Source organism: Passer montanus, unplaced genomic scaffold, assembly GCF_014805655.1.
Source record: "Passer montanus isolate IOZ18808 unplaced genomic scaffold, ASM1480565v1 scaffold101, whole genome shotgun sequence".
Lineage (NCBI taxonomy): Eukaryota > Metazoa > Chordata > Aves > Passeriformes > Passeridae > Passer > Passer montanus.
This window is the reverse complement of record NW_024356616.1, coordinates 476,867-502,863: the sequence shown is the minus strand read 5'-3', so window position 1 is coordinate 502,863 and position 25,997 is coordinate 476,867. Positions and strand designations below refer to the sequence as shown.

At 49.1% G+C, this 25,997-nt stretch overlaps 1 protein-coding gene across 2 annotated transcripts in view; it reads right to left on the bottom strand.

Moving 5' to 3' along the window:
- The window catches only part of UNC5D (unc-5 netrin receptor D), a 96,779-nt gene that overhangs the window by 33,160 nt on the left and 37,622 nt on the right, over nt 1-25,997 (bottom strand). For both annotated transcript variants that reach the window (XM_039716655.1, XM_039716665.1), the window contains exons 2-4: nt 22,733-22,951; nt 17,644-17,787; nt 14,501-14,604 (exon numbers count right to left, since the gene is read on the bottom strand). In XM_039716655.1, the coding sequence (XP_039572589.1) occupies nt 14,501-14,604; nt 17,644-17,787; nt 22,733-22,951 (467 nt within the window). The remainder of the gene's footprint in view (nt 1-14,500; nt 14,605-17,643; nt 17,788-22,732; nt 22,952-25,997) is intronic.

Here is a 25,997-nt window from a genome sequence, read left to right as displayed (position 1 = left end):
TGCAGGAGCCTGGGCACAGCTCGGGAGCAGGGACCAAGCAGCTGTGCTAAATCCAGCCATGCCAAACCTTTCCCTGGACAAAATCCCTGGGAGTGTGTTCCAGCCATGCCAGACCTTTCCTTGGGCAATATCCCTGGAAGTGTGTTCCAGCCATGCCAAACCTTTTCCAGCCATGCCAAACCTTTCCCTGGATAAAATCCCTGGGAGTATATTCCAACCATGCTAAATCTTTCCCTGGACAATATCCTAGAGTTCCGACCATGCCAGACCTTCCCCTGGACAAAATCCTGGGAGTTCCAGTCATGCCAGACCTTCTCCTGGACAAAATCCCTGGGAGTTCCAGCCATGCCAAACTTCTCCCTGGACAAAATCCTTGGGAGTTCCAGCCATGCCAGACCTTCCCTGGACAATGTCCTGGGAGTTCCAGCCATGCCAGACCTTCTCCTGGACAAAATCCTTGGGAGTTCCAGCCATGCCAGACTTTTCCCTGGACAATATCCTGGGAATTCCAGCCATGCCAGACCTTCCTCTGGACAATATCCCTTGGATTTTGTTCCCTTTCCCTGTGGTCTAAAGACACAGAACAACCGAGTAATCCACTCACTATTCAGTTTCCCTTCTGCAGTTAACCTTAACAGTAATTATCCGAGGGGGTTTCAGCGAAGAAATTAGGAATTCAATTTAAATTATGGAGCAGCCGCACGGGCATAAATCAAGTGACAGGAGTTCGATGGTGAACACACTTCATGTGCAGTGAAATGGGCAGAGAAATGACAAACACGGCCAGCATTCCCAGAGTCCATTATTTCACAAGTGTGTTTATAAATGTTGACTCTCCTCAGGCCAGGGGATTTCTGGGTGGTGAGAGAGGTTCAAGGGCCCCGTTCCTGTCAGCCTCAGCCTTGGAGGGAGCACACGCTGATCCTGTGTGTGCTGAGTCTGGGAATGAGGGGTTTGATGAGCAGCAAACATTAAAACATTTACATTAAAGCAGAGCATTTCAAAGAATGATGATCCCAGCAAAGGGAGAACATTAAGCAGACAGAACATAAACACCAAAGTGTCGGGACGTGAGATCAAACCCTGATTTGTCAGGGAGGATGGCACTGCCAGTGCTCCCCTCATTCCAGCCCCCCTTCCCTGAGAAAACCAGGTTTATCCAAGGCCATCCCCTGCTCTGCCTCAGCAGATGGAGGGTTTCAGAGATGGAGAACCAAGGGATGGATTTATGGGATAAAAATACATTTAAAGGAGTCGTGATGACAAAAGATGTTTGTCACTGGCAGGGACGTAACCTTTGGGAAACTTCAGCCCCCGCACAAACACTCACAAAGCAACCAGGGAAAATAAAAGCAGCCAAGAACCTAAAACATCTCCCCACTGGGATGAACGATGGGGTCTGGACTGCAGTGTCTGAAGAGCAAACCCCAAACTCCTCAGAGTTGCACTTCCCTCACCCCAGAGGTCACACAGTTGCTTGTACCAGAATTAAAATCCTTTTCCTTTTAAGAATTAGTCTGATGATCTGGAACCAGACTTTAACCTGCTATAAAATGCTGTAGGTTTGTAGAAAAAGATCTGTTTTTTTTTCCCTCTGAAATTCAATCTGCTCAGAATTAAACCCCCCTCCCCAGTTTCCAAGCAGGGCTGATCACATCAGGATCTGCAGCTCAGGGGCACCAGGGATTAACTGGGCCCCTCCCTGGGTGGCAGCAGCCCAATTAGCATCATCATAAATTTGTCCCAGTTACAGAAAGCAATTACCACAGACCGGCTTATGGATTATCAGAGCAAAATCAGCTCAACACCCCAGAGCCTGGGCAGATTATGGGAGTTAGAGAACTCTTCTCCCTGAAAAACAAAGCTTATCCCAACTCATCCACTAAGAGTTCCTCCCCTGTCGCCTCTGATGGACATTCAAACATCCCAAAACCTGGGCCTGAATTTTTGGCTCTTTTTGGTGACCTTGTTTGGGATTCCAACCAGATTTAACACCTGATGCAGCTCCCAGCCCTTGTGGGCACGGTGATAATTCAGGAGGTCAGCAGACAAAGGGCCTCCTGTCCCTGCTTTGGGATTATCCTCTGCTGCCCTTTAAACACAGCCTGTGCCTTCCCCATGGCCAGTCCCAGACACATCCACACCCCACAGGACGCAGTGACAGTGCCAGCTCCTCCTCAGGGGACTGTCACATTCATATTTTCTGAAAAATCCCTTCACCCAGGATTTTTCTCCTGGGAAACTGAGAATCCTCCAAGAAAAAGGAAAACAATTTTATCTCATTTGCTTCTCCTGTGTTGTGCTCCTTTGGAATGTGATTGGAGCTTGTCTACCCACAGGTGATTGTTTCATTGGTTTCTACTGTAAATTATTTTGACTTATTGGCCAATCAGGGCCAAGCTGTGTTGGGACTCTAGAGAGGGTCACAAGTTTCCATTATTATCTTTTTAGCCTTCTGTAAGTATCCTTTCTGTATTCTTTATATAATATAGTTCAGTATTCTTTAATATAATACAGTATCATAAAATAATGAATTAGCCTTCTGAGAACATGGAGTCAGATTCGTCATTCCTTCCTTCATTGGGCACCCTGCAAATACAACAGGGGACAACCAATGGCTTCCTGACGCCAAGTAAAAACTCAGGATTTGGGATGGGGAAGGTGACTCAGGACAGCACAAAGGGTTCTTGTTCCAGTCCATGGCGATGTTTCCCCTCTCTCTCAGGTGGAAAAGCAGCAAAAACCTCCTCACCTTTCTCTAACATGGAACTCCTGCTCCTAAAAATTCAGGCTGGAGGAATGTTCCTGGCTGTTGCAGCTGGAATTCGGACGGGGATGGGCAGAGCAGGTCCCCCCTTGTCACAGTTTCATCTTCCACCCTGAGACTCAAACCAGGAGGGGAATCCTCTGGTTTAACACGAACCCAAGTGCTGCACACACTCCTCCCTGCCTTTATTATTGTGATTTTATCAACACCATCACAAGCCATTAATCCTGCAGCAGAGCCCCTCACAACAGCCGGAGCAGGTCAGCTGTACCTGCTGCATTCCATTTAAATTAATCCACTGAGAGAACTCTGCTCTTGAATCATTTAATCGCAGCGCTGTCACACCAGGCTGGTAAGCATATTTTTCCTTCATTAGATTGAATATATAATCTCATTACAGGAATCTGACACGCTGACTAACCCATAAATCAGCTGGAGGAGGCTCTGCTCCGAGGGGAGGCACTTGGTGGTGGCCAGAGGGATCAGCTGAGAGCTCCAGTGCTGCCCATGCCCATTTCGGGGTGGTTATTCCCACTGCAGGGAAGGTTTCCTGCACAAACCTCCACCAGCAAGGGGAGAAATCCTCGTTTGTGGCCACAGCTCCTCCTCTGAGCTCTGCTCCCTCTGAAATCCCAACCAAAGACCCAGAGGAGGGAACGCAGGCCAGCATGGGAGGGGGTGAGTCAAAACTCAATTCAAATATGGTTTGGGGTGGGTATGAAGGGAGAGGTGACAGCCTGGACGTGTGCATCAATTTATAGTGGTAGAGGTGGGCAAGGAGCTGACTCAGCCAGGCTATTTTGGATCCCTGGGATGAGGAGCCATTGCTAAAAATGCCACTGCTAATGGTACCTTGTCTGCTTGGTGAAGACATCATCAGATCCCAAATAAGTTTATCTTTATTCCTATTTTTGGAGTGTCTACCATTAACTGGAGCACTGCTTTTTATCTCCATGCTCAAATGATGACCAAATCAGCGTTAATAACCCCAAAGGTCACTAGGGGTGGGAGTTTCCCAGTGGGACAGAGCACACGTGTGGCCTGACTTCAGTTACGGGATGGTGAGCAGAGATAAAGGATCCTGCTGCAGCTCAGATCCCTGTCCCTACCGAGCTCAGCGGTGCAGGTGAGCAGCTGAACCCCAACCTTTGTTTTGCTAAATGGCTCCGAATTGAAGGATACAGAGAAACCCACGGATCTCCTTTGAAACTGTTCTCAGCACACGATATTCGGACAGTAATTAAAGTGCTGCTGACACCGAAAAGCCCTCTTTAGATAAGGCTGTCGGTGATGATGCTTGCGGGTTCTGCCTGTCCTGATAGGCAGGATCACATTTATATAGGAAATGCTTGGAGATAAGGAGAACATCACAGAAAGCTTTCAGTAATTGAAACCAAAGCCTTCCAAGGCTGTAATTTCACCGTTCCCTCGCGTTCTGGGGGATCAGCAATACCTGACAATGTTCATTTTTGTTAGCACCTTCAGATGGGAGAAATTCAAGGACGCAACTGTGAGATCTTAGAGGAGCCACAGAACAACCTGGGTTGGGAGGGGCTTGAGAGATCATTGAACACCTTTAGATTCGTTAAAGAATCATCTTTTTGCTGGAAATAGTATTTATTATCTTCACCTGACAGACCCCAAACTACAGAAATACAATTGTTAGTTAACAAATGTGTGACGCTTGCCATGTCACCGAGTACTAAATGCAACAGGCACCAGATTCCCGACTTCCTGCTTTCTCTTTTAATGCTGTTTACAATTAAAAGAGGTGTTGATCTCTGTGCCCAGAGGCAGAACATTCCCCGAACCATGAAAGCATTTCAGTGTCACCACTGGTGGGGCCTCCAGCTGGTTCAGTCCCCACCTTCATCACTGTGAACTTCCCAAATCCCTGCAGGACGCGCTCACACAATCATCCCCATGATTACAAACACAATGATAAAGTCTCACAACTTCTCCTTTCATGTTCAAGCATTCAAAATTAAAACCATTTCTGGCAACAGGGCGAGAGAAAACAGACACGGCTGCAAAGCAGCACATCAAACCCAGAGAGGCCCCAGAGCACATGTCTGTATAAAAAGGAATTATCTATTCAGGAGAACTACAAAGTTATCTCCCTTCTTTCTTCTTTTCAGTTTAGCAATCTAATTCAGAAGTGCTTTGCTCCAGCATTTCTATTTCATGACCTCGCTACCTCCTGGCTGTATTGATTTATTCACAAATCTCAGAAGGAAAACAAACATTTTTTCTGCTGGAAGAAAACCCTGCACAGCTCCCCTGCCTGCTGAGAGGCAGCACAGCCCCTCATCCAAGGGCTGTGTCCAATAAGAGGGAGATGTGCAGGGACTGAAGAGCCCCCAAGGGCTGCAAAATGGACAAAATCAGCAGGAGAGGCACCTGGAGATGCTGCTGAGGGGGTGGCAGCAGGGCTGGGAGTGCCACTGAGTGGGGAAACTGGTGCAGGGCCAGAGGGGACAAATGGGGTGACAGGTTTAACACACTCAGGAGGACAGGGAAGAGTCCAGAATGTCCAGCAGGGCCTTGGGGCAGCACTGGAGGGAACCCAGGGGTGGGAGGGGAAGGGCTGGAGCAGCTCCAGGCTGGAGGAGCAGCTCTGCCCTCAACCCCTGGGAGTCCTGGCCACTCCTGGAGCTCGAACCACCCCCAATTCCCCTGCTGCCAGCAGAAATCCCACAGCAGGAACACCTGGAGCAGCAGGTGACAAAGGACAAAGTGTGGCTCAAGGTGTAACAGCACACAAAATAAATGGAATTTGGAAATGGAACTGGTTTTGTGCTGTGCACAACAAACACCTCAAACAAAACAAGTCTGAGGCCAAGTTTTATAGAATAAAGAGGCTGACACATCATTAGACACCTTTGTTGTAAAATCAGTCCAGACCATGTCCTGTACGAGCCATGACAGCTCTCAATCTTTGCTGAATGGGAAACTATAAAAGTTATGAATTTGCTCTTAAAAGTGCTAAAAAATTATGAATTTGCTCTTAAAAGCTCAATCTAAATATCAGATCAATCACAAATGAGACACTGCACATACCCAGGCTGGGTCCTGAGAGTGAAATATCTCCAGTGAGAAATGAATCACGTTTATTGTACTTGTAACCAATATCCCTTAAAAGCAAAGCAAATATTGCTATTGCAGATCCATAAGCACCTGGCCAAATGCAGGCTGTTTGCACTGAGCAATCCCACCCCTCTCTGTGACTGCAGCAGGATTCACGGCAGGCTGCAACTCTCAGCCTGCTTTGCTGGGGTGTTTTACTGCAGCCCCATTATCCTGCCCGTTTTAGTGAGCGTGTGCCAGCCCCATAAATACACAAACCTATGTAAAACAGGCCCTCCCTGCTTCTGGAGTCCTTGCAGCTTTTGAATTTTATGTGGGTTTCGTGTTGTGCTGATGTGCTCGCAGTGAAATGCGTGCTGCCCAGAAGAGAAATGATTTTACATTTCCATTAAAAGCCCTGGCAGTAAATAAACCCGTGGAACTCAGGCAGATATTCCTGGGAACATCTACAGCACTCCATTAAAATGTCAGAATCTGTGTTAAACATTTGAAAAAGCAGCACTGGATACAACACATTTAAATCTTAAATATATGCATATATTATGTGATAAAGATATTTTAGAGTATTTCACAAACCTCTGCAGAGCACTCAACAGTAATAGTTCAGTAACAGTAAACTATCAGTAATCGTTTAGCACAACAGCTGCCCTTTTATTACAAAAGAAACCCAAACCCAAAACAAAAACAAGGCAAACAAAAAGAACCTGAAACTCAAAACTCCCAAGAACTCCACCACAAGCAGAGCAGACAGGAGGTGTAAGGAGAGCTGTGCTAATGCTCAAATATCAGGTTTGTGTGAGGGCTCATTCATAAAAAGGCATTTAGGGTGAATTTTAGGGCTCAGGTTTGCACCTTGTGCCTCACAACGGGCTTGGCTGCTGCTCCATCCCAAGGTTTTCAGGTGGGAATTGGCTCCCCCAGCTCCTCCCTGCAGATCCCCTCTCCATCCCAAGATTTCCAGGTGGGAATTGGCTCCCCCAGCTCCTCCCTGCAGGTCCAAAGCATCGTTCAATGAAGATAAGCAGAGTCCAGCAAGTTAAAGGTTGGGTTTGGGTTTATTAATTTGAAATCCTGAGGTTTTTAAACATTTATCTCTACTATCAGGGCTATGTGGCACTTTAATACCAGGGCAGGGACATTTCTGAGGAACAGGAAGGGCAGTGGTGACAGAATTTATGAACCCCTCTGGGGCAGCTTTAGCCCCATTTCACAGCACCCTCAGTCTCACATCTGCAGATTTGAGATGTCCCCTTCCCACATCACACCTGCAGATTTTGGATTCCCCATTTCCACATCACACCCAGGCCTCAAGGAGGTGACAAACCACTCCTGGAGCTTCACTCCAGTGCAGGGAATGGCAGCTCCCTGTCCAACTGAGGGAACATTTAAAAACCCGATTTTCAAGCCCACTGAATGAAACAGGAACAAGCCCTGACAGCTGAGAAATCTGAATCCCATTTGTCACCGATGGAGGAGGCAGCAGTGACACTCCCCGGCACCCCACCACACCTGCCTGAAGGATTACCAGCTACCTAAACACCTTTTTTTTTTGCTGCTGTACCCGACAGAATTAATATTTTACACTCTGAGGCACAAATAAGGCCAAACACACAGCTCAGAGATTATCCCAAACTTCATTAAATGGGTGTTGACCAAGGATTTTCCAGGTTACAGCTCATCCCTGCTTTGACAGCAGCCCCAGGGCTGGGGGAAGCAGGAGCTGGAAGGAATTACCAGCGAGGAGGGTGGAATTCATTGTGTTTGCCACTGCTGCAGGACCTGTCAGTCACCCTGATGCCTCCTGCGCTGCTCAGGGTGACAGAACAGAGCTGTCCCTGCTCCTCATTGCAGGGAAATGCTCCTGTCACTGATTCCAGCTGAGGCCAGGGAGAGGAAACCCCTCTGGCAGAGCTCAGGGGAGCACTGAGGGGTGACTGAGGGGTGACCTGCCAGCACTGGAGGTGTGAAATCCCTCCAGAGCTGCTCTGGACAGTGGGGAAATGGGAATGAGCAGCTCTGCACCACATCAGGGACACAGAGCATCACAGGCAATGGGGGGTTCTCAGGGGTAAGGGCTCTGTACCCATTTAGGAACTCACAGCCTCATCCTCCACTGCACTTGGGGGATTATTTAAAGCTGAGAGCTCTCTGTGAGCTGGGTGAGCCCACCTGGCTGCCTCAGCAGTGAGAACTGCCAGGGTCTCTGTGACCCTGCAAGGGAAGGGTTACAGCCTGCCAGCAGTGCCAAACACCACTCCAGTCTCTTTTCTTTGTGCCTTCTCCCTCACCCCAAAAAATGAAGAGTTTCAAGAAACTGAAGAGGGCACAGACTGGAGAAAAACTATTTAAAGAAACAGTTAAAGGTCAGCTAAGAAGATAAGCAAAGAATGTGTCATGAAATTCGCTTGAGGAGAGGAACAAAAGATAAAGGAAGAGAAGTAACAAAAGGTCTTTTCTCTACTGTACTGTGCAGAATGCAGCAGAGCCTATGGAAAGGTCAGAATTGCATGAACAGGAAGCAAACCCAACCCATGGCCTGAGGTTCTGAGGGTCCTGCGTGCCTGACCCCAGGCAGGGCTGCACAACTGGCCCTTGGTAAAGCTGATCAGGGCTGGGCTGAGTGAAAAGGAGATTTTGGGGAACAAACAGAGAGAGCTCTGAGCTCTGCGGGGGCTCCCCAATGTCTCCTCTGCTCTCTGTGGGCTCAGCTGGGCCTCACTTGCTGCAGTTTCCCCCTCTGAGCCTCCAGGCTGAACTGAGCCGTTCTCAGGGCCAGGAGATGAGCATTTTGTGCAGGGGGGGAATTTTGTGCCAGGCTGGAGGTCAAAGATGTGCCCTGAAAGTCACCTCAGAGCAGCGTGAGGCTCCTCGGGGCCGCGAGCCAGGAGCGCCCCGTGAGCAGGTGCTGAGGGAATGACAGAGTTACAATAACCCAGACTGACACAGGACACAGCAAACACCCCAAAACCAGCACTGCCCGAGGCTGAGGAACGCTCTGCCTCAATAATTCCATGATTTTTTAATGAATGATGCAGGCTGAGGGAGGGTTTTTCCCTGGTGGGAGGGCAGGGACAGCTGCAGGTGATGGCCCCGGAGGAAATGCCCCATTGCTGTGTCCCTGCAAACACAGCTTTGACATGTCCTGGTGACAGAGAAGCCACTGTTCCCTTCCCTGGCAAACACAGCTTTGAAATGTCCTGGTGACAGAGAAGCCACTGTTCCCTTCGCAGATTCCTCCCCAAAATCCCCCAGAGCACCGGCTGTGCCCAGGGAGCAAGGCCGGCCCTGCGAGGGGCCTGCAAGGCCCAGTTGTGGCAAAATCAACATTGCACAGTCTCTGAGGGAACTCCCCTCCCTTCCCCCTCATTTTCAGCAGTGACAAAAGCAGAATTATTTCCCCTGAGCCCTGTGGAGTGAAACACCCCAGGGCTGCCATCGGGTCCAGGGCTCGGAGGCCATGTCCCCACCTGGGTCCCTGAGGGTCCCTCAGGAGCACAGCCTGAGCCAAGGACACAATTCCTGCTCCCAATTCCTCAATATCTCCAGACATTATTATTATTATTATCCTAAATAGCTCCTTGAGGGTCCCTCAGGAGCACAGCCCGAGCCAAGGACACAATTCTTCAATATCTCCCCATGGGAGCTGCTGAGGACTTGGAGCAGCACAGCCCAAACCAAGGACACAAATCCTGCTCACAATTCCTGTACACAATTCCTCAAAATCTCCCTGAGATATTATTATTATCCTAAATATCTCCCTGAGGGTCTGTCAGAAGCACACCCTTAGCCAAAGGACAGAATTCCTGCACACAATTCCTCAATATCTCCCCATGGGAGCTGCTGAGGACTTGGAGGAGCACAGCCCGAGCCAAAGGACACAATTCCTGCTCACAATTCTTCAATATCTCCCTGAGATATTATTGTTATTATCCTAAATGTCTCCCTGAGGAACCCTCAGGAGCACACCCTCAGCCAAAGGACAAAATTCCTAAATATCTCCCTGCAGAGCCTGCTGAGGGACTGGAGGAGTACACCCCAGCCAAAGGACACAATTCCTGCTCACAATTCCTCAATATCTCCCTGCAGAAGCTGCTGAGGGACTCAGCCCAGAGCTGACTCCTGCCCAGGCCAGCTCCCATCAATAGTGAATAAAAGGCTCTGGTCCCACCGAGCCCGTGCCAGCAGAGACTCTCCAGAGCTGAATCAACATTTGCCTCAGCGGGGGATTTTCAGCTGCTCTATTTAAATGCTGAATTTTCTTTTTCATTTCGATGCTTAACTCATAAAAACTGAATTTATTTGGGTTGGGTGCCGATGCCTGCAAGCACAGCTGCTCACCAGCTCTCTCTGCTTGCTATGTAAATGCATGAGAAGAGGATTTAAAAGCCTTTTCCAACCTGCCCAGCACTGGGATTTGGGTTTTCTTCCTCTCTTCCTGCGGTGCTGATGCACCCAGGGTGCCCCAAAGCCCAGCACCATCCCAAAAGGTGTAAAAAGGTCTCATTCTCTGCTTTGTAGAGAACTCTGGAGATGGGAAACCTGCTCCCAAAGAGTGCAGAGGCAGAAATAAACCCAGGGGTGTTGTAGGGGCAGAAATAAATCCAGGGTGGGCAGAAATAAATCCAGGGGGGCTGTAGGGGCAGAAATAAATCCAGGGTGGGCAGAAATAAACCCAGGGTGGGTATAAGGGCAGAAATAAATCCAGAATGGGTAGAAATAAACCCAGGAGTGCCTGAAGGGGCAGAAATAAACCCATGGTGTCATGCAGAGAGGCTGAGGGCAGCTGATCTGGACCTGCCCAGGAAAAGCAGCAGCTTCAGGAGCAGAGCCAGGTGCTCCAGGGTGTGGTACCTGGGGTTATCACTTCAGAGGCAGGTGCCTGTCCCTGGATCCAGGATGGTTTCAGCATTCCCAGACTATTTGAAGGGGTAAAACAAGAAGTAAGAGCTCAGTCACTGCGTTCTCTCCACTGCTGCTGCCACAGGAGGATTTGGTGCTCCCAAAGCCAGGGACACCCACAGAGTTCCAGGCCCCAGAGGGGGACTTTGGCTTCATGGGAGTGCCACCAAACCCTCAAGAAGGGGTTGCAGCCTTGGGGAGCTGCTCCTTGGTCAGGTGTGGCCAGCAGGAGCAGCTGGGATGTGCTGCTGAGGGAGCCAGGGCTTGTCCAGCCGGGTCTGAGGCAGCCCTGGAAGAGCTGAATTGGAATTTTGGTGCTCCCTGTCTGTAATGCCTGGATTTTGCTCTCACTGGTGTGCTCCTCAGCTTAAAAACCGTGTACACACTGAACTGTGTGAGCAGGGCAGCCCCAGAATTTCCCCAGTGCTGGGAAATTGATTTACACAATCTGGATTTTGAGCCATTTTCACTTCAGACATGCTCAAACCGTGGATCCAGCCCTTTAATCCATATTCCCCTAACTGGTTTTATGCTTGTTTTGTGCACAAATGAACATGTGTAAAAGCAAACTTAATCTGGGTATTCCCATTGCTGCTGTCTCCTTCTGGAGCAGATGGCAGGAACAGACACTGCTCCCCACAAAACTTCATTTGCAGGAATTCTGCTCCAGGGAGCTCTGATTGGGATTTCTGTGCTGTCCCAGCCCACAGATAAATAATTAAGTAATGGGATTAGCAAAGAGAGGCACCACTGGCCCCAAATAAGCAAACTCCAACAGCATTCCTGAAGTTCTGCACTCGATAACTAAAATCTGACAGCATTCCTGAAGCTCTGCACTGCAATAACAAAACTCTGACAGCATTCCTGAAGTTCTGCCCCTGGAATAACCAAATTCTGACAGCATTCCTGAATCTCTGTACTGGAATAACCAAACTCTGACAGCATTTCTGAAGTTCTGCACTGCAATAACAAAACTCTGACAGCATTCCTGAAGTTCTGCACCTGGAATAACCAAATTCTGACAGCATTCCTGAAGCTCTGTACTGGAATAACCAAATTCTGACAGCATTCCTGAAGTTCTGCACTGGAATAACCAAATTCTGACAGCATTCCTGAAGTTCTGCACTGCAATAACCAAATTCTGACAGCATTCCTGAAGTTCTGCACCTGGAATAACCAAATTCTGACAGCATTCCTGAAGCTCTGCACTGCAATAACCAAATTCTGACAGCATTCCTGAATCTCTGTACTGGAATAACCAAACTCTGACAGCATTTCTGAAGTTCTGCACTGCAATAACAAAACTCTGACAGCATTCCTGAAGTTCTGCACCTGGAATAACCAAATTCTGACAGCATTCCTGAAGCTCTGCACTGCAATAACCAAATTCTGACAGCATTCCTGAATCTCTGTACTGGAATAACCAAACTCTGACAGCATTTCTGAAGTTCTGCACTGCAATAACAAAACTCTGACAGCATTCCTGAAGTTCTGCCCCTGGAATAACCAAATTCTGACAGCATTCCTGAAGTTCTGCACTGCAATAACCAAATTCTGACAGCATTCCTGAAGTTCTGCACCTGGAATAACCAAATTCTGACAGCATTCCTGAAGCTCTGTACTGGAATAACCAAACTCTCTGACAGCATTTCTGAAGTCCTGCACTGGAATAACCAAATTCTGACAGTATTCCTGAAGTTCTGCACCTGGAATAACCAAATTCTGACAGCATTCCTGAAGTTCTGCACTGCAATAACCAAATTCTGACAGCATTCCTGAAGTTCTGCACCTGGAATAACCAAATTCTGACAGCATTCCTGAAGCTCTGTACTGGAATAACCAAATTCTGACAGCATTCCTGAAGTTCTGCACTGGAATAACCAAATTCTGACAGCATTCCTGAAGTTCTGCACCTGGAATAACCAAATTCTGACAGCATTCCTGAAGTTCTGCACTTGGAATAACCAAACCCTCCCCAGGGAGGGGCTCTGGCACGGAGCAGGGGTGGGCTGGAGCCTCCTTCCCCCTTGTTTCCAGTTCTCTTAGGTTGAGCAAACACCGACAATGCCCCAGTCAGCACCCACTCTGCATCTCGTGAAACACCAGAGCAGCTCCTTTGTCCCCAGTTATTTCCAGCCTTATGTTTCCATCCAGGGCTGCATCCAAACTCTAATGAAATCAATTCTTGGATCAGAACCAGGGATTTGCTGCCAGCACTGGGGTTTGAAACCCTCAGCACCGCTCAGCACCCACGAACAATCGCTGAGGGAGCCTTTGTGGCTCAGTTATTCCCCAGTGTTAATCAGGCCAGGCTGTGCTTTAACTCTGAATAAAGCTGAGTTTATCCCCCCAGCCCAGAGCCAGGCCTGCTCTAACAGGTTTAACCCACTTTCTAAAGACACTGAATTATTTCCAGCAGACTCTTTACCTCGATGAGCCCAGAATTAGCCCAAGCCTTTATGGGACATTTTATTGGCCAAAGCAAATGTGACCTGGTGAGATTTACCAGCTTTATTAGCAGCAATAACAATTTTACTGTCAACAGCAGTAAATCAGGGTTTGTTGGGAACTCCACCACTTTTATCTGGAGCAAGCAATTAAAATGTCAGGTTTTCATTGGACATAATTCCTACCTTCCACAGAAGACAGACTCCCTGCTTAAGTGGGGAATGTAAAGCTGGCAGTTCAAAGAAATCTAAAATTCTCAGTAAAACTCAATGAGACCAAGAGTGTTTGGGGAGCCACACCTGTGGAGGTTTATTTTGTCTACAAACCAGATCCATTTTCCAGAGCACACATTCAGCAATCCTGGCAATTCCCTGCAATACAACACCCATTTTCCTGGTAAGGAGTGAAAATACAGAGAGCTGAGGAGGAGGTGGGAGCAGAGATTGCACTGGCAGAGTAAAGCACACCAGAAACCTGGACACAAACCCAGCCACTCGCTGAGCCCATCTCTGCCTCATTTTCCTCTCCTTTAGCACTTCTGCCTCACTGATGGTGCCTCTGCATTTCTCCTCTTTATTTCCAGGGACATCTGCTCCAATCCCTTCTCATTAACTAAAAACACACATTTCTCTGGGGTTTATTTTCCTTTTCTTCCTTTGGTTATTACCAACCCCAGCCACGCTGGGGATAAGGGGCAAAAACCAACTCCTGAGTGATCCAAGTGCTCTCATTCCCCAGAAGGTGCTGCAGAGAACTGCAGGGTGCAATTAAAAATTCAACGTTTCCTTGGGTTTTAAAGCCCCTGCAGCAGATTTTTCGACACGACCCACTCGAACCTCTCCCTCCAAGAGCAGCCTGGTTATTGCCATTTTAAGGCATCCCTGTGGTTTTCCTGTTAAGATCCAGCTCTCATCACAAAAAGCCTGTTTAAAGCAAAGCCAAACTCCACCAAATTAATACTTGCAGCAGATTTTCTCTCCCCAGCAACCATTTATCACAATATTTTTAGGTTTGCCTTTTACTTTGTCTTGTTTTTCAAGGAGAAAAGTAATTCTTGGGAAAATGCGCAACAATCTGCTTTCAGTTTGAAAGCACAGGACTTGAAAATTGTCTGAAAACCAGGATTTTTCAGCAAACAGTCCAGAATTTGGATAAAAAGCCACACTTCTGTAAATCTAGTGCATCAAAAAAGGACACTTGAAGCATTCTGGGGGAGAAGAGCACCAGGACCGACACCACACAGGAGCTGAGCCCATCCAAAGCTTTTTCTTGTGCCCCCGTGCCCACCCCAAAGCTCACCTCGGCCGCGGGGACGCCCTCGGGGGGCCGGCAGTGCAGGACAATCATCCCCTCGATGGGAACCTCCTTGCCCTGGGGGTCTTGCTCGAAGTTCTTCCTTAGATCTGCAGGGTGGGAGGAAAGAATTCATCAGGACTGCCATTCCTTGGATGCAAGCAGTCACCAGGATTGGCATTCCTTGGATTCAAGGGTTCACCAGGATTGGCATTCCTTGGATTCAAGGGTTCACCAGGACTGGCATTCCTTGGATTCAAGGGTTCACCAGGACTGGCATTCCTGCCCCAAAGCTCCACGGGGTGCAGGGTGGGTGCCCCTGGCACTCCCAGAGCTCCAGGACACTCCCATCCCTGGATCCCCTCACCTTCAGCTGTGTCCCCATTTCTCCCCTCTCCAAACCCACCTGTGTTTGACACAAAGCAAGGCCAGGTTCCAGCCCTGCACCCCATGTCCAGAACCTTCCCACAATTCAGAATTCCGTGCAGGAGCAGCGTGGAATCCCCAGGGTCCTGTGGGCTGGGATTGAACTGGATCCAGCCTGGCTGGGCCATGCCCTGCTCAGAGCAGTGTCTGAATCCTGATCTGTGCAGATCTCACCCTGAGAGCTGCAGGGGGAAGGAGAAAGGGGCTGGGAGCAATTCAGAGGATCCCAGAAAAGAGCTTTGAGATCATCAAGTCCAACCTGTCACTTAATTCCACACTGGGGACAAACTGCTCCACCCCAGACACCGCTGCCAGGTGATCACTGAGCTTTAGAAATGTCTCAGAGCTGCTGCAGCACCTGAGGGTGTCTGGGCAGACAGAACGGACACAAAGGAAACCTGGATCCAGCTGGGATCCCAAACACACTCAGGAATCCCTGGAGCTCCCCTGGATCCAGCTGGGATCCCAAACACACCCAGGAATCCCTGGAGCTCCCCTGGATCCAGCTGGGATCCCAAACACACCCAGGAATCCCTGGAGCTCCCCTGGATCCAGCTGGGATCCCAAACACACCCAGGAATCCCTGGAGCTCCCCGGCTGTGGAAGCAAAGCAAACCCTCAGGGATGTGATTCCTGCTGGGGGATGTTACTTTCGGAGCTCTCATTGTGTTCCCAGTGTCTCAGGCTCCACGGTGGGGATTTACTGACTTCATTCCCTGCCTTGCTCACAGCTGATGAAATACGGCCCTGGCACTGCATTTTCCAAAATGCATTCAGAATTATCTGAGCGAGCTGCTGCCTGCAGAAAGATGCTTACAGTGCCTGCATGCTCCTTTCCATGATTCTTTGTTAATGTTGATTTTTCTCCCCTCAGACAACCAATTTCTTTTCCAGTGCTCTCTTTAAGAAGGCATTCATTAACAGCCAGGCTGCGCTTGTGCCTACAAATGCCTTTATTAGGGTGAAAAATGGAGCAGGATCCCTTTGCTCTGCCTTCCCCACTATCACAAAGAAATACTCACCTGCTTCTTTGGAGAAATATAAAGTGCTGCAACACTGTGGACTTGACTCACAATTCAGAAACGTTGGGATTTCAGTGCAAAATCAAAAAAAAAAAAAAAAGGGATGAAATAAAGATGCCGGTTCCTCAGTGCCCATCCCAGAGGGGCTGGGAGAACGTTCTGGGTTCTCTCAGAGGTTGGACCTGCAGGGTCTCATCCCTGATCCTCCCAGGGTGTTCCCCAAGCCATAAATCCCAGCCCAGCGTGTTCCTGCTGTGCCTGAGGAGCCCCTTCAGCTCTGCCCTCCGGAATTGCTGCTTTTCCCAGCAAGCCACTCAGCTTTGAGCACAAAATAGCCCAGGAAGGGGCAGAGAGGAGCTCAGCTCCCACACAAAGCCTCCAGGCACCCCCAGAGCCCTCCAGGCCGAGCTGAAGAGCCTCTCCAGAGCGCTCTGGGGTTAATGGGGTCTCGGGGCACTGGCAAGAAGAACTGCTCCCACAGTGAGGGGTTGAAAAGCCCCAGCACACGGCTCCTCCTGCTCCTGCTCACGCTGAGCCTGGCTCAAATTGCCATTTTGTGGGGCTGGGAAATCACAGCGCGGAGAAAAGTCAATAAAAATTCAATTCAGATAAAGGTCCTTTCAGCTCGGCAATGCAGGGGAATTATTGGCTCAGTGTTATGACAGTTAATGCAGTGAAATAAAAAATTGAATTTACACGTATTTAGACATTCAGACTGAATCAGCCAACAAAAAAAAAATCCGCCGTTAATGAAATGAAGCTTTTCTTACACTGTCCTTTTACTTCTGACAAATGTTTGTTTTATCCTGTTAAATGTTTACCCTGGTAAAAGACACCTTTTTCTATTGTCAGGAGCTGCTGGAACACTCCCTGGGAAGTGTCCCTTCAGGTTCTCCCTTTGCTCCTGCCCTCCTCTCCCAGGGAATGTTTCTCCCAGCTTTTTGTAGGCTGCACCTCCTTTCCCAGGAGAGCAAAGGGAAGATCTGAGCTGGGGGCTCAAGGGAAAGGGGCTCACCACAGACTGGGGGAAGCAATCCCTGAATTCTCCTCTGGCAGGCTCTGGTTCTGCCAGGAAAACACCCCAGGTCTGATTCCAGGAATGGGATGAGGCTTGGAGCAGCTCCTGGTGACAGCTGTGTTTGGGGTCGTGTCTCCACTGTCCCTCTGGCTATGGGGCATTTGGAACATTTCCCTTTTTGCAGCTCCCAGTGACAGTTCTGTGTTTGGGGTCCTGTCCCTGCTGTCCCTTTGGTTGTGGGGCATTTGGAACATTTCCCTTTTTGCAGCTCCTGGTGACAGCTGTGTTGGAGATTGTGTCTCTGCTGTCCCTCTGGCTGTGGGGCATTTGGAGCATTTCCATTTTTGCAGCTCCAGCAGGATCTGTGGGTGGTGAGTGACGACCCCACAGCACATCAAGGACATGAGGAGAGGAAGATCATCCCCCACCTTCCCCCAAGTCTCCATGGACGGCAGCCCCATGGTTCCTTCCCTGCCAAGGCCAGCTCAGGATTCCCGTGGCAGCCTCCCTCCCTCTCTTTGGGATGGCTCTATCCCAAGAAAGGAGGGAAGGTGTTTTTCCCTCTGCTGACACCTGTGGTTCCCGGGATGCTCCTGCAGGGGCAGAGAGCACACCCACTGCTGTTTAACCCCAAAGGCAGCGTTGCCACCCCTCAGAGCCCCAGGGAAGCAGCGTTTACTCACAAGCGATGCGCACGGACGCCTTCCTGCTCTTGGAGGTGCCCAGGTGGCTCCAGGCCACGCACTGGCACCAGTAATCCTCGGGGCCGTGGAAATCCTCCACCTGCTGCCTCGTCACGTTGATGGAGACCTCCCGCACCTTCAGCCCTGAGCGGGGAGAGGCACAGGATCAGCGGGACACAAACCTGCCCTTTAATCAGCGGTGCCCTTTTCAATCAGGGCAAAGCCTTAATTACTTGCACAATGATGTAGTGCCACTAATTAAATTCTGTAAGATGAGCGGGTCGTAATGCACAAAGTTCCAGGAATTGCCCCCATTGTGATCTTTGCAACTCCTCCCTCAGAATCCTCATCCCTGGTGCCTCCTTCAGCCAGGATGTTTGTCTGGATTCGATCATGTACAATAAATACGTCTTTAAAGGACACCTCCATGCCCTTGCAAACCTGTGGCCCCTCAGACCAGGAGCATTTCCCCCACACAGAGCCCAAAGGTAAATTCCAGACTCCAGGATCCTCCCACACCTTTCCTGTGGCACCCCTGGGATGTTCCCCAGACCTGCAGCCACCTCAGCATGGCAGCCTTGGCAGAGGAAATCCAATCCAAACCTGGCACTGGGAACCATTCGAAAGAGTCAGAAAAAACATTAAATGAAAATAGAAAACATTCAGGCCTTGTTCTTCCTCCTCTCTCCTCCAGCACAGTCCCCTGGCAGTTATTTCCCCTCCACTGGAAATGGAGGCAAACCCAATCTCACCGTATTTCATGCCTGTGGAGTTTATAAAGCAGCAAGAATTCTAAACCTGAACTCCATAAAAATTGGCTTCCACTTAATCTCAGGCATCATTAACAGCTGGGCAGGCACTCCTCAAAGGCACTGGGAAGTCACTGTGCTCCTCTGGCAAGAGGAGGGACAGGGTTCACTGGGGATGCTCCAAGAGGGGAAGCTCAGACAAGCTTTAAATCCTGTACAAAAATACAGAATATTTGATACTTTTCCAGTGGCAGGAAAAGGAGATTTTTACTTCTTTTCATTAAGCCTGGCTTACAATGAAACCCAAAGACAGGGACAAACCCTTGACAGCTCCCCAAGTTGTTTCCAGAATGCCTTCAGTCTCTCAAATATTTATTCCCATGCAACAAACAAACACAGGTTTTCTGGCTGCTTTTTGTTTCCCCCGTGTTGATGCTGTTTTTAACAAAACTGTTTACAAAGCCTCCCTTTATTTCCTGACACGGTGACAACAAACCCTGAGGAACAAAGGCTCTGCCAGAGACCCTGCCAGGAAAACGCACCCCCTGAACAAAACCATCCCTGCTCTGCCAGCCAAAAATCCTTGGATTCTGGCATGAAAAGGTTTTGCAGAGTGATCTGTCCAGGTTTAAGGTAAGAGAAGCTCCAGGGAGTTCCCTCAGAGGGGACAGAGCAGGGCTGCCCTGGCTGAAGGTTTGGGATCCCATTCCCACCAGGAGCAGCTTCCTGGGGGGAAAACCCTCCCTGGATTATCCAGAGCTGTGCTGACCCCACTCACACCCCCAGCCCCTGCTCCCTTCCCTCCTGAGCTGCTCTGGGGATTTTGGGAAGCAGCAAAGAGAGGCAGAGGTGTGGGAGCTGCCCCAGCACCGCCCCTGCCCACAAGGACAGGATTTTGATACCAAACAAGAAGAAGTCATCACTTGATGATGAATTTTGAACAAGCTGAAGCCATTTCTTGGCTCCGGGGTGCTGCAAATTTCTGAGCAGGCGTCAGTGAATTCAGGCATTTACAGCTCCAGATTTATTAAGGTGGAATATTCTCCAGCCCAGCTCTTCCTTTCATTGACACGGCGCTTAATTAATCTATAAATCAGCCTGTATTTAATGTGGCAAACAAAGAGCACAAAGGTTTGGGGAAGCTGGTGGTTCAGCGTTTTGAGAATGGGCCAGGTAGGAATTCAGGTCCTCTTAAAGGTCTCCCAGTTCACCTATAGACAAAATAAATGCATCCAAAACTGCAGAATCTCGGAATTGTTGGGGCTGGACAGGACCTCTGGAGAACACGGGGTCTTTGGGGGAAGTTATGCTTTGTTTATGGAGAAAATACAGCGATTTCCATTTGTTTTAGGAGCAACGACACAAAGCAAACCTATTGGGAGGAGAGGAATATTCTGCATTTATCACCCCCGTATTTCACCAGCGCACACATCCACCTCCCCTCTGCACCTCGGGAACCACCGGGAAAATCCTTCACGGGGAGTGACACCGGGTGAAAAATCCCTGCAAATCAAAGCAGGCACCTCGTAAAGCACCGCGACATTTTACCTGCGACTCCAATAATTCCAATAAGCACCGCGAGCCCAACCCTTTAAATTATTGTGCAAATTAGAACCATCATCTTTTGTTTTACAGTAGAGCCGTGCAGAATATCAAGTGCTGGCTGTGGCACTGAAATGCTAATGGGCTCTGCTGGATGCTCGAGCTGCACAGACCGGTGCTGGCAGCAGATGAATAATTGCTCTCCGTGTACTAAACACAACGGAGCTGCAGAGAACTTCGGCATTTGTCAGCTTTATTTGTTTAAATGAGAAAAACACTGACAGCAGTTATTGCTGTAATCCTTCCAGTTATCAGGCAAGGAAACTCTGCGAGCGGGGCTGAGCCTCTGCTGAACCCCAAGCTGAAACAGCCAGGCAGGTTCTGGAGCGTGCAGGAAATGCAGCAGAGGGAAATTCATCAGCCCCTAATTACCAGACTTTCATCACAGCAGCATCCACGAGCTCGGCTCTCCCTTGATGAGGCAGAGCACGGAGAGAACAAAGTCCCTGCTCTGTCACGCTTGGGAATAAACAGGAAAAGCAGAGGCAGAGCAGCAAAGCCACCACGGGGACACTCCAGGCAAAGCCTTCCAGACATCCCCAGGCAGCAGCAGAGCCCTGCAAAACCCTCCCTGTCCTGCTGCTCCTGCTCACAGACACTCCTGGGCTGCTCCGAGCCTTTATTCCTCTCCTGTGAAACCAAAATCGTGGAAAACTGGGCTCTGTGCCCATCACGGTGACAAAGCCACCCGTGGGGAGTCTCTGCCTTGGGACACCCCGAGTGCCACTGCAGCCCCTCTGCCAGGAGCCCTCACAGGAGCTCAGACCCGTTCCCTCCATCCAGCAGCAAACTCCTCCAGCCCGGGGCTCTGGGTGCTGCTTTTCAGCACTCCCCCCAACCTCTCGGGACTCTGATCCCTCACACGCAGGGGAAGGATGCAGAGGGTCAGACCCTTCCAGTGCAGTGAGGCCCCAGAACCCCCTTTAACCAAAATCTCCGCTTCTGGCACCGATCCCAGAGCAGTTTTCCAGCTGGAGCAGAGCCGGGCTGTGCCTGGGGACAGACTCAGCTGTGGCCCAGACTGGACTCCAGAAATGAGGGCAAAAACTCCAACAGCTGCTGCTCCCCGGAGGCTGAGGAAGAGTTCCAAAGGAATTCGTGGCCATGGATGGGATCATGGTGAGAAAATTCCCCTCAGTGCTGCCTCTCTCTGCATTTTTGTGCCCTGAGGACCATTCTGGGAACACCTGGACACTGCCCTGCAGCGTTTTGGGTCCAGACCTTTGGGGCATCTGCAGCCCTGGGCTAAGTCCCGCCCTGCAGCGTTTCTGTGGTCAGGGGCTGGCACCAGATGAATTTTGTCCCAATCCAAACCATTCCATGATCCCAGCCCTGCTGCTCCGTGTCTCAAACCTCAAAGTTACCGATGCCGTTTAAACCCCAGCTCGTGTTACCAATCTTGGTTTGTTCTGTTATTAACCCAACGCTTAGAAAACATAATTGCAGCACTCACAGAGAGATTTTCTGTAACCATATGGAAGGAAAGCTTTTAGGGACGACATTTCTCCCATATTGATTCAGCAGTGCCTTTAGAAGTAAAGGTTATGCCTATTAAATTATTTCTGAAAAGGTAACTGCAAAAATTAAAATTCATTCAGATTAGCATTTACAAAAAAAACCCCCTCTAATACGAAACTTCTTCAGAATGTGTCACTTCAAAAGAATGCCAAGCACTACTTTAAGAGGTGTAACTTCTTTTTAAATGGCATTTTTGCCTCTAAAAAAGGAATTTCTTGTGTTGCTGGAGAAGGTGTTGTACACAGAGCGCTGCTGCCAAGGCTGGGGGTTGCCTAGCAATGCTGGGAGGGGAGAGGGGAGAAAGCAATAACAACCAGAATTGTGGAGCCACAGCATTAAATTGGTCTGCAATACTTATCAGCTAAATGAGAGAAGCTACAGGCTGTGCTCCCAGCTGATAAAATCTCTTGATCACTCCCAAATCTCTCCCTTCTCCTCTTCTCATCCACACGCACTGGGCACTGGGGATTTCTCCTGCTCGGGTTATTCCCACCCCAATTCCTGCCCTGGCTGGGGCTGGGGGCAAACCCCAGGGTCCAACCCAACAAAAATCCCATAAAAACTGGGGCTGGGGGCAAACCCAGCAGGAATCCTACAAAAAATGGGACTGGGGGGAAACCAGGATCCAACCCAGCAGGAATCCCATAAAAACGACTTTCCCTATTCCCAGCTCCTCCTCCAAAGGGAAGCAGAGGAACCCCAGGTCCCTGCAGAGCTGCCTGGCGGGGTCAGGGCTGGGATTCCCACTGGGGCTGTCCTGGGAGTAACTCCTGGTGACCTGGGAGCAGCTCCTGCTTATTCTGTTTGCAGGGTCCCCCGTGGCAGGAAGGAATGATGAGTCTGACTCCCTGTTCTCAGAAGGCTAATTTATTATTTTATGATACTATATTATATTAAAGAATGCTATACTAAACTATGCTAAAGAATACAGAAAGGATACTTACAGAAGGCTGAAAAGATAATAATGAAACTCGTGACTCTTTGCAGGGTCCTGACACAGCTTGGCTCTGATTGGCCAATAAGTCCAAACAATTCACATGAAACCAATGAAACAATCACCTGTGGGTAAACAATCCCCAACCACATTCCAAAGCAGCAAAACACAGGAGAAGCAAATGAGATAAAATTGTTTTCCTTTTTCTCTGAGGCTTCTCGGCTTCCCAGGAGAAAAATCTTCAAATTAAAGAGTTACAGAAGATATGAATGTGACACCTGCTCACCTGTGGCCTCGTCCAGGCTCTCGTGGGACACGTGCTCGTTCTGGTGCACCCACTCCCCGTTGCACTTGAAGAAGATCTGCATGGCGGGCACGGCCCTGCAGCGCAGCACGATGGGGTTGCTCTTGATGATGTAGGAATCGTCCGGCTCCTCCAGGAAATGGGGCAGGGTCCCCGGGGCCGAGGGGATGGACTCGGGCAGGGCCTCACTGTTCTCATTTCCTGAAAGGCAACCAGAGGAAAATTCCATTTTTCATTATTTTTCTAGCATCTCGTTTTATTGCTGGAGTGAAAAATCAATTTTGGGTTTTATTTAGGATTGGTTTTACTCTGGGTTTTATTTAGGGTTGGTTTTACTCCAGGAGTGTCTGCAGAGCTGCCGGGTTGGGCTTTGAAAGGACACGCACATGGAGGAAAAAAAATCAAATAATTTCAGTGTAAGGGCTGCCAAATGCCACAAAACAGCATCAAAACCACCAGAAAACAGGTGGGGAACTGAGGGTTCAGAAGCTGCAGGATGTGAGGGGAGAAGTTTTCAGCACTTCTCCTCATCCTCTCAGATTTGTGATCCTCAGCTGCCATCAGGGACCAAGGGCATTCCTTCAGGATGAGGAAGGTCCCTCAGTTCCCGAATTCCTGAGGCTTTGCCTTTGGAACAGCTCCCACCCTGTCAAACCCTCGTTGCTGCTGTCAAACCCAGGAAATTCCCATTGATCTCCGGCAATGCTGAATTCATTTCAGCACCTTGTCTGTTTTTTGGCGAAAATTCAGAGGAAAGCGACAAATGTGGGTGAGAAGGGATTGATTCCTGCAGGGAGATCAGAGAGCAGCGAGCACAGCCAGGGGGGAGAACAGGACACGTGAAAAATCTTTTTTTTTTTTTTCTTCAAATTAAAGAGTGTGAGGATGAAGGGAGCCGGGAGGGAACAGCTGAGGGCACGAGGAGGTGATGGAACCCAAAGCATTGAAATTAAGGCAGATGAAAGGGAATTGTGGTGCTGTGAAGGAAAACTGAACCCTTCCCGTGTCTAGGAGGCGACAGAAGAACGAGAACTTTGTTTTATTTCTATTAAATCAGGGAGCTGCCCCTCAGCACGGAGCTCTGAGTGTGCAAACACCCCCCGAGCTGTGCTGGGAAATCACAGCCACCCTCCAAGGACCGCAGTGCTTTCAGCCCCTTCTCAGGGTGCTTTAAAAAACACCATCACAACTTCCAGTGCTTTCCTCCCCAGCGCTGATGCCAATTTCCATCTTGTCAATCTTCGGCAGCGCTGCGTCCCTGCAGGCTCTATTCAATCCCAGTTTTGTAGGAAAGGACAAAAAATGTCTGAAGATTTTGGCGAGGCTGGGACCTCCCAGGCTCCCACCAAGGCTCCAGCAGCCCTGGGGTGGAGGGGGAGCAGCGGCCGAGTCCGTGAGGATCCCCCAGCTGGAGAACTCCCAGTGACCCCGAGTTATTCCACTGAATTTGCTATTTAGGGCAAGGCACGGGGGAGGAAATCCCAGCCCCACTGAAAGCAGGGCGGATCTCTCCTGGCAGGTTGTGTCTGGAATGGGTGATCTGCATTTTTTTTTGGCAGATTTTGGGGCTGGGAGTGGCTCGCTCTCCATGAAAACCTCTCACATGGCCAGGTAAATCCAGGTGCATCTTTTCCCTTTGACATTTTCCTTTGGAAATCCAAGCAGCACACACAAAAGCAGGAATCATTCCCCATCCCCTCACACTCACACAGATATTTCTGTGTTTTACACCTGGAATTGCCTGAATTCCTGCTGCCAGGACATTCCTGCTCAGGTGGAGGACATTATTTATCCCTGGATAAATAACATTTTCCCATTTACCTCTCCCAAAATGCCCTTAATATTCAGGATTTTACCTCAGTGCCTCTTCCTCTTGTGATCACCTCTATTGTGCCCTAACTTGATTTCAGAATTCCCATTCCCCAAGAGCTGATTGCAAATCCCTGAGGTTTTCCATGTCAGTTTTTGGGATTCAGGTCCTTCAGAGCTACTCCCCAAAAGAAAAAAAAATCTGTTTTGTAGCAGCAGCAAATGACAGAAGAGCAAAATTTTTGGGATTCAGGTCCTTCAGAGCTACCCTCCCAAAAAAAAAAAAAAAAAAATCTGTTTTGTAGCAGCAGCAAATGACAGAAGAGCAAAGCCTGACACACAATTCTTGTGGGTTTCATTCCTGGAAAATTACCTTTCAGGAAGGGTTTTGTGTTTTATGCTCTGCACGTGAGGCCAAAAGGGACTTTAAATCTTTTCATGACAATAATAGGAATGAAAAAGAAAGGAGGGGGAAAAAAAAAGTTAGGAACAAACATTAAATTCTTCTCTGAAATAAACACACTGCTGTTGTCAGAACACATTAGGAGATCTGGACAGCAGCAGACAGGGATGAGTCAGTATTTCAAAACTGATTAGGATAATTTAGATGTTAAAATGAGATCTTAAACCAGTGAAAAGCTGTGAGTTCTGAAATACCTTTTTTATTTCAAATTAAGAATTATTAAAAGTGAACAGCATTATTCTTTTTGCATTAAAAAAAAACCCAAACGAAAGCTAAGGTGTCCTCAACAAACCAAGTAACTCATGATAAAAGCAAATAAATCTGGCAATAAATTGTGCAGAGACTTTCCCCAAGTGTCCAAACACAACTTCTCTTACACTTTGTGGTACCAGAAAAACAAAGCTCTAAAAGTCCCAAATGGGGCTGAATTCCCCTGGCTGATCCAGCAGCTGGGATCAGAGGGAGCTCTCCTCCCTCTCTGCCTGGCATTTGGGATTTGGGATTTTCCCTCTCTGCCTGGCATTTGGGATTTGGGATTTTCCCTCTCTGCCCAAGATCTGGGATTTCCTTCCCTTTGCTCGGGGTTTGGGATTTGGGATTTTCTCTCTCTGATCAAGATTTGGGATTTGCCCCTCTCTGCCTGAGATTTGGGATTTCCCTCTCTCCCCCTTCTCTGCCCAGGTTTGGGATTTCCCTCTCTCTACCGAGGATTTGGGATTTCCCTCTCTCTGCCCAGGATTTGGGATTTCCCTCTCCCTACCCAGGATTTGGGATTTCCCTCTCTCTGCCCAGGATTTGGGATTTCCCCTCTCTGCCCAGGATTTGGGATTTCCCTCTCTCTGCCCAAGATTTGGGATTTCCCTTTCTCTGCCAGGTTTGGAATCTCCCTGATTTATGGGACTGCCCTGAAGCAATTCCTCTACAGGGACACAGGAGCCATTCCCACACAAGTTTGGGATTTCCCTCTCTCTACCG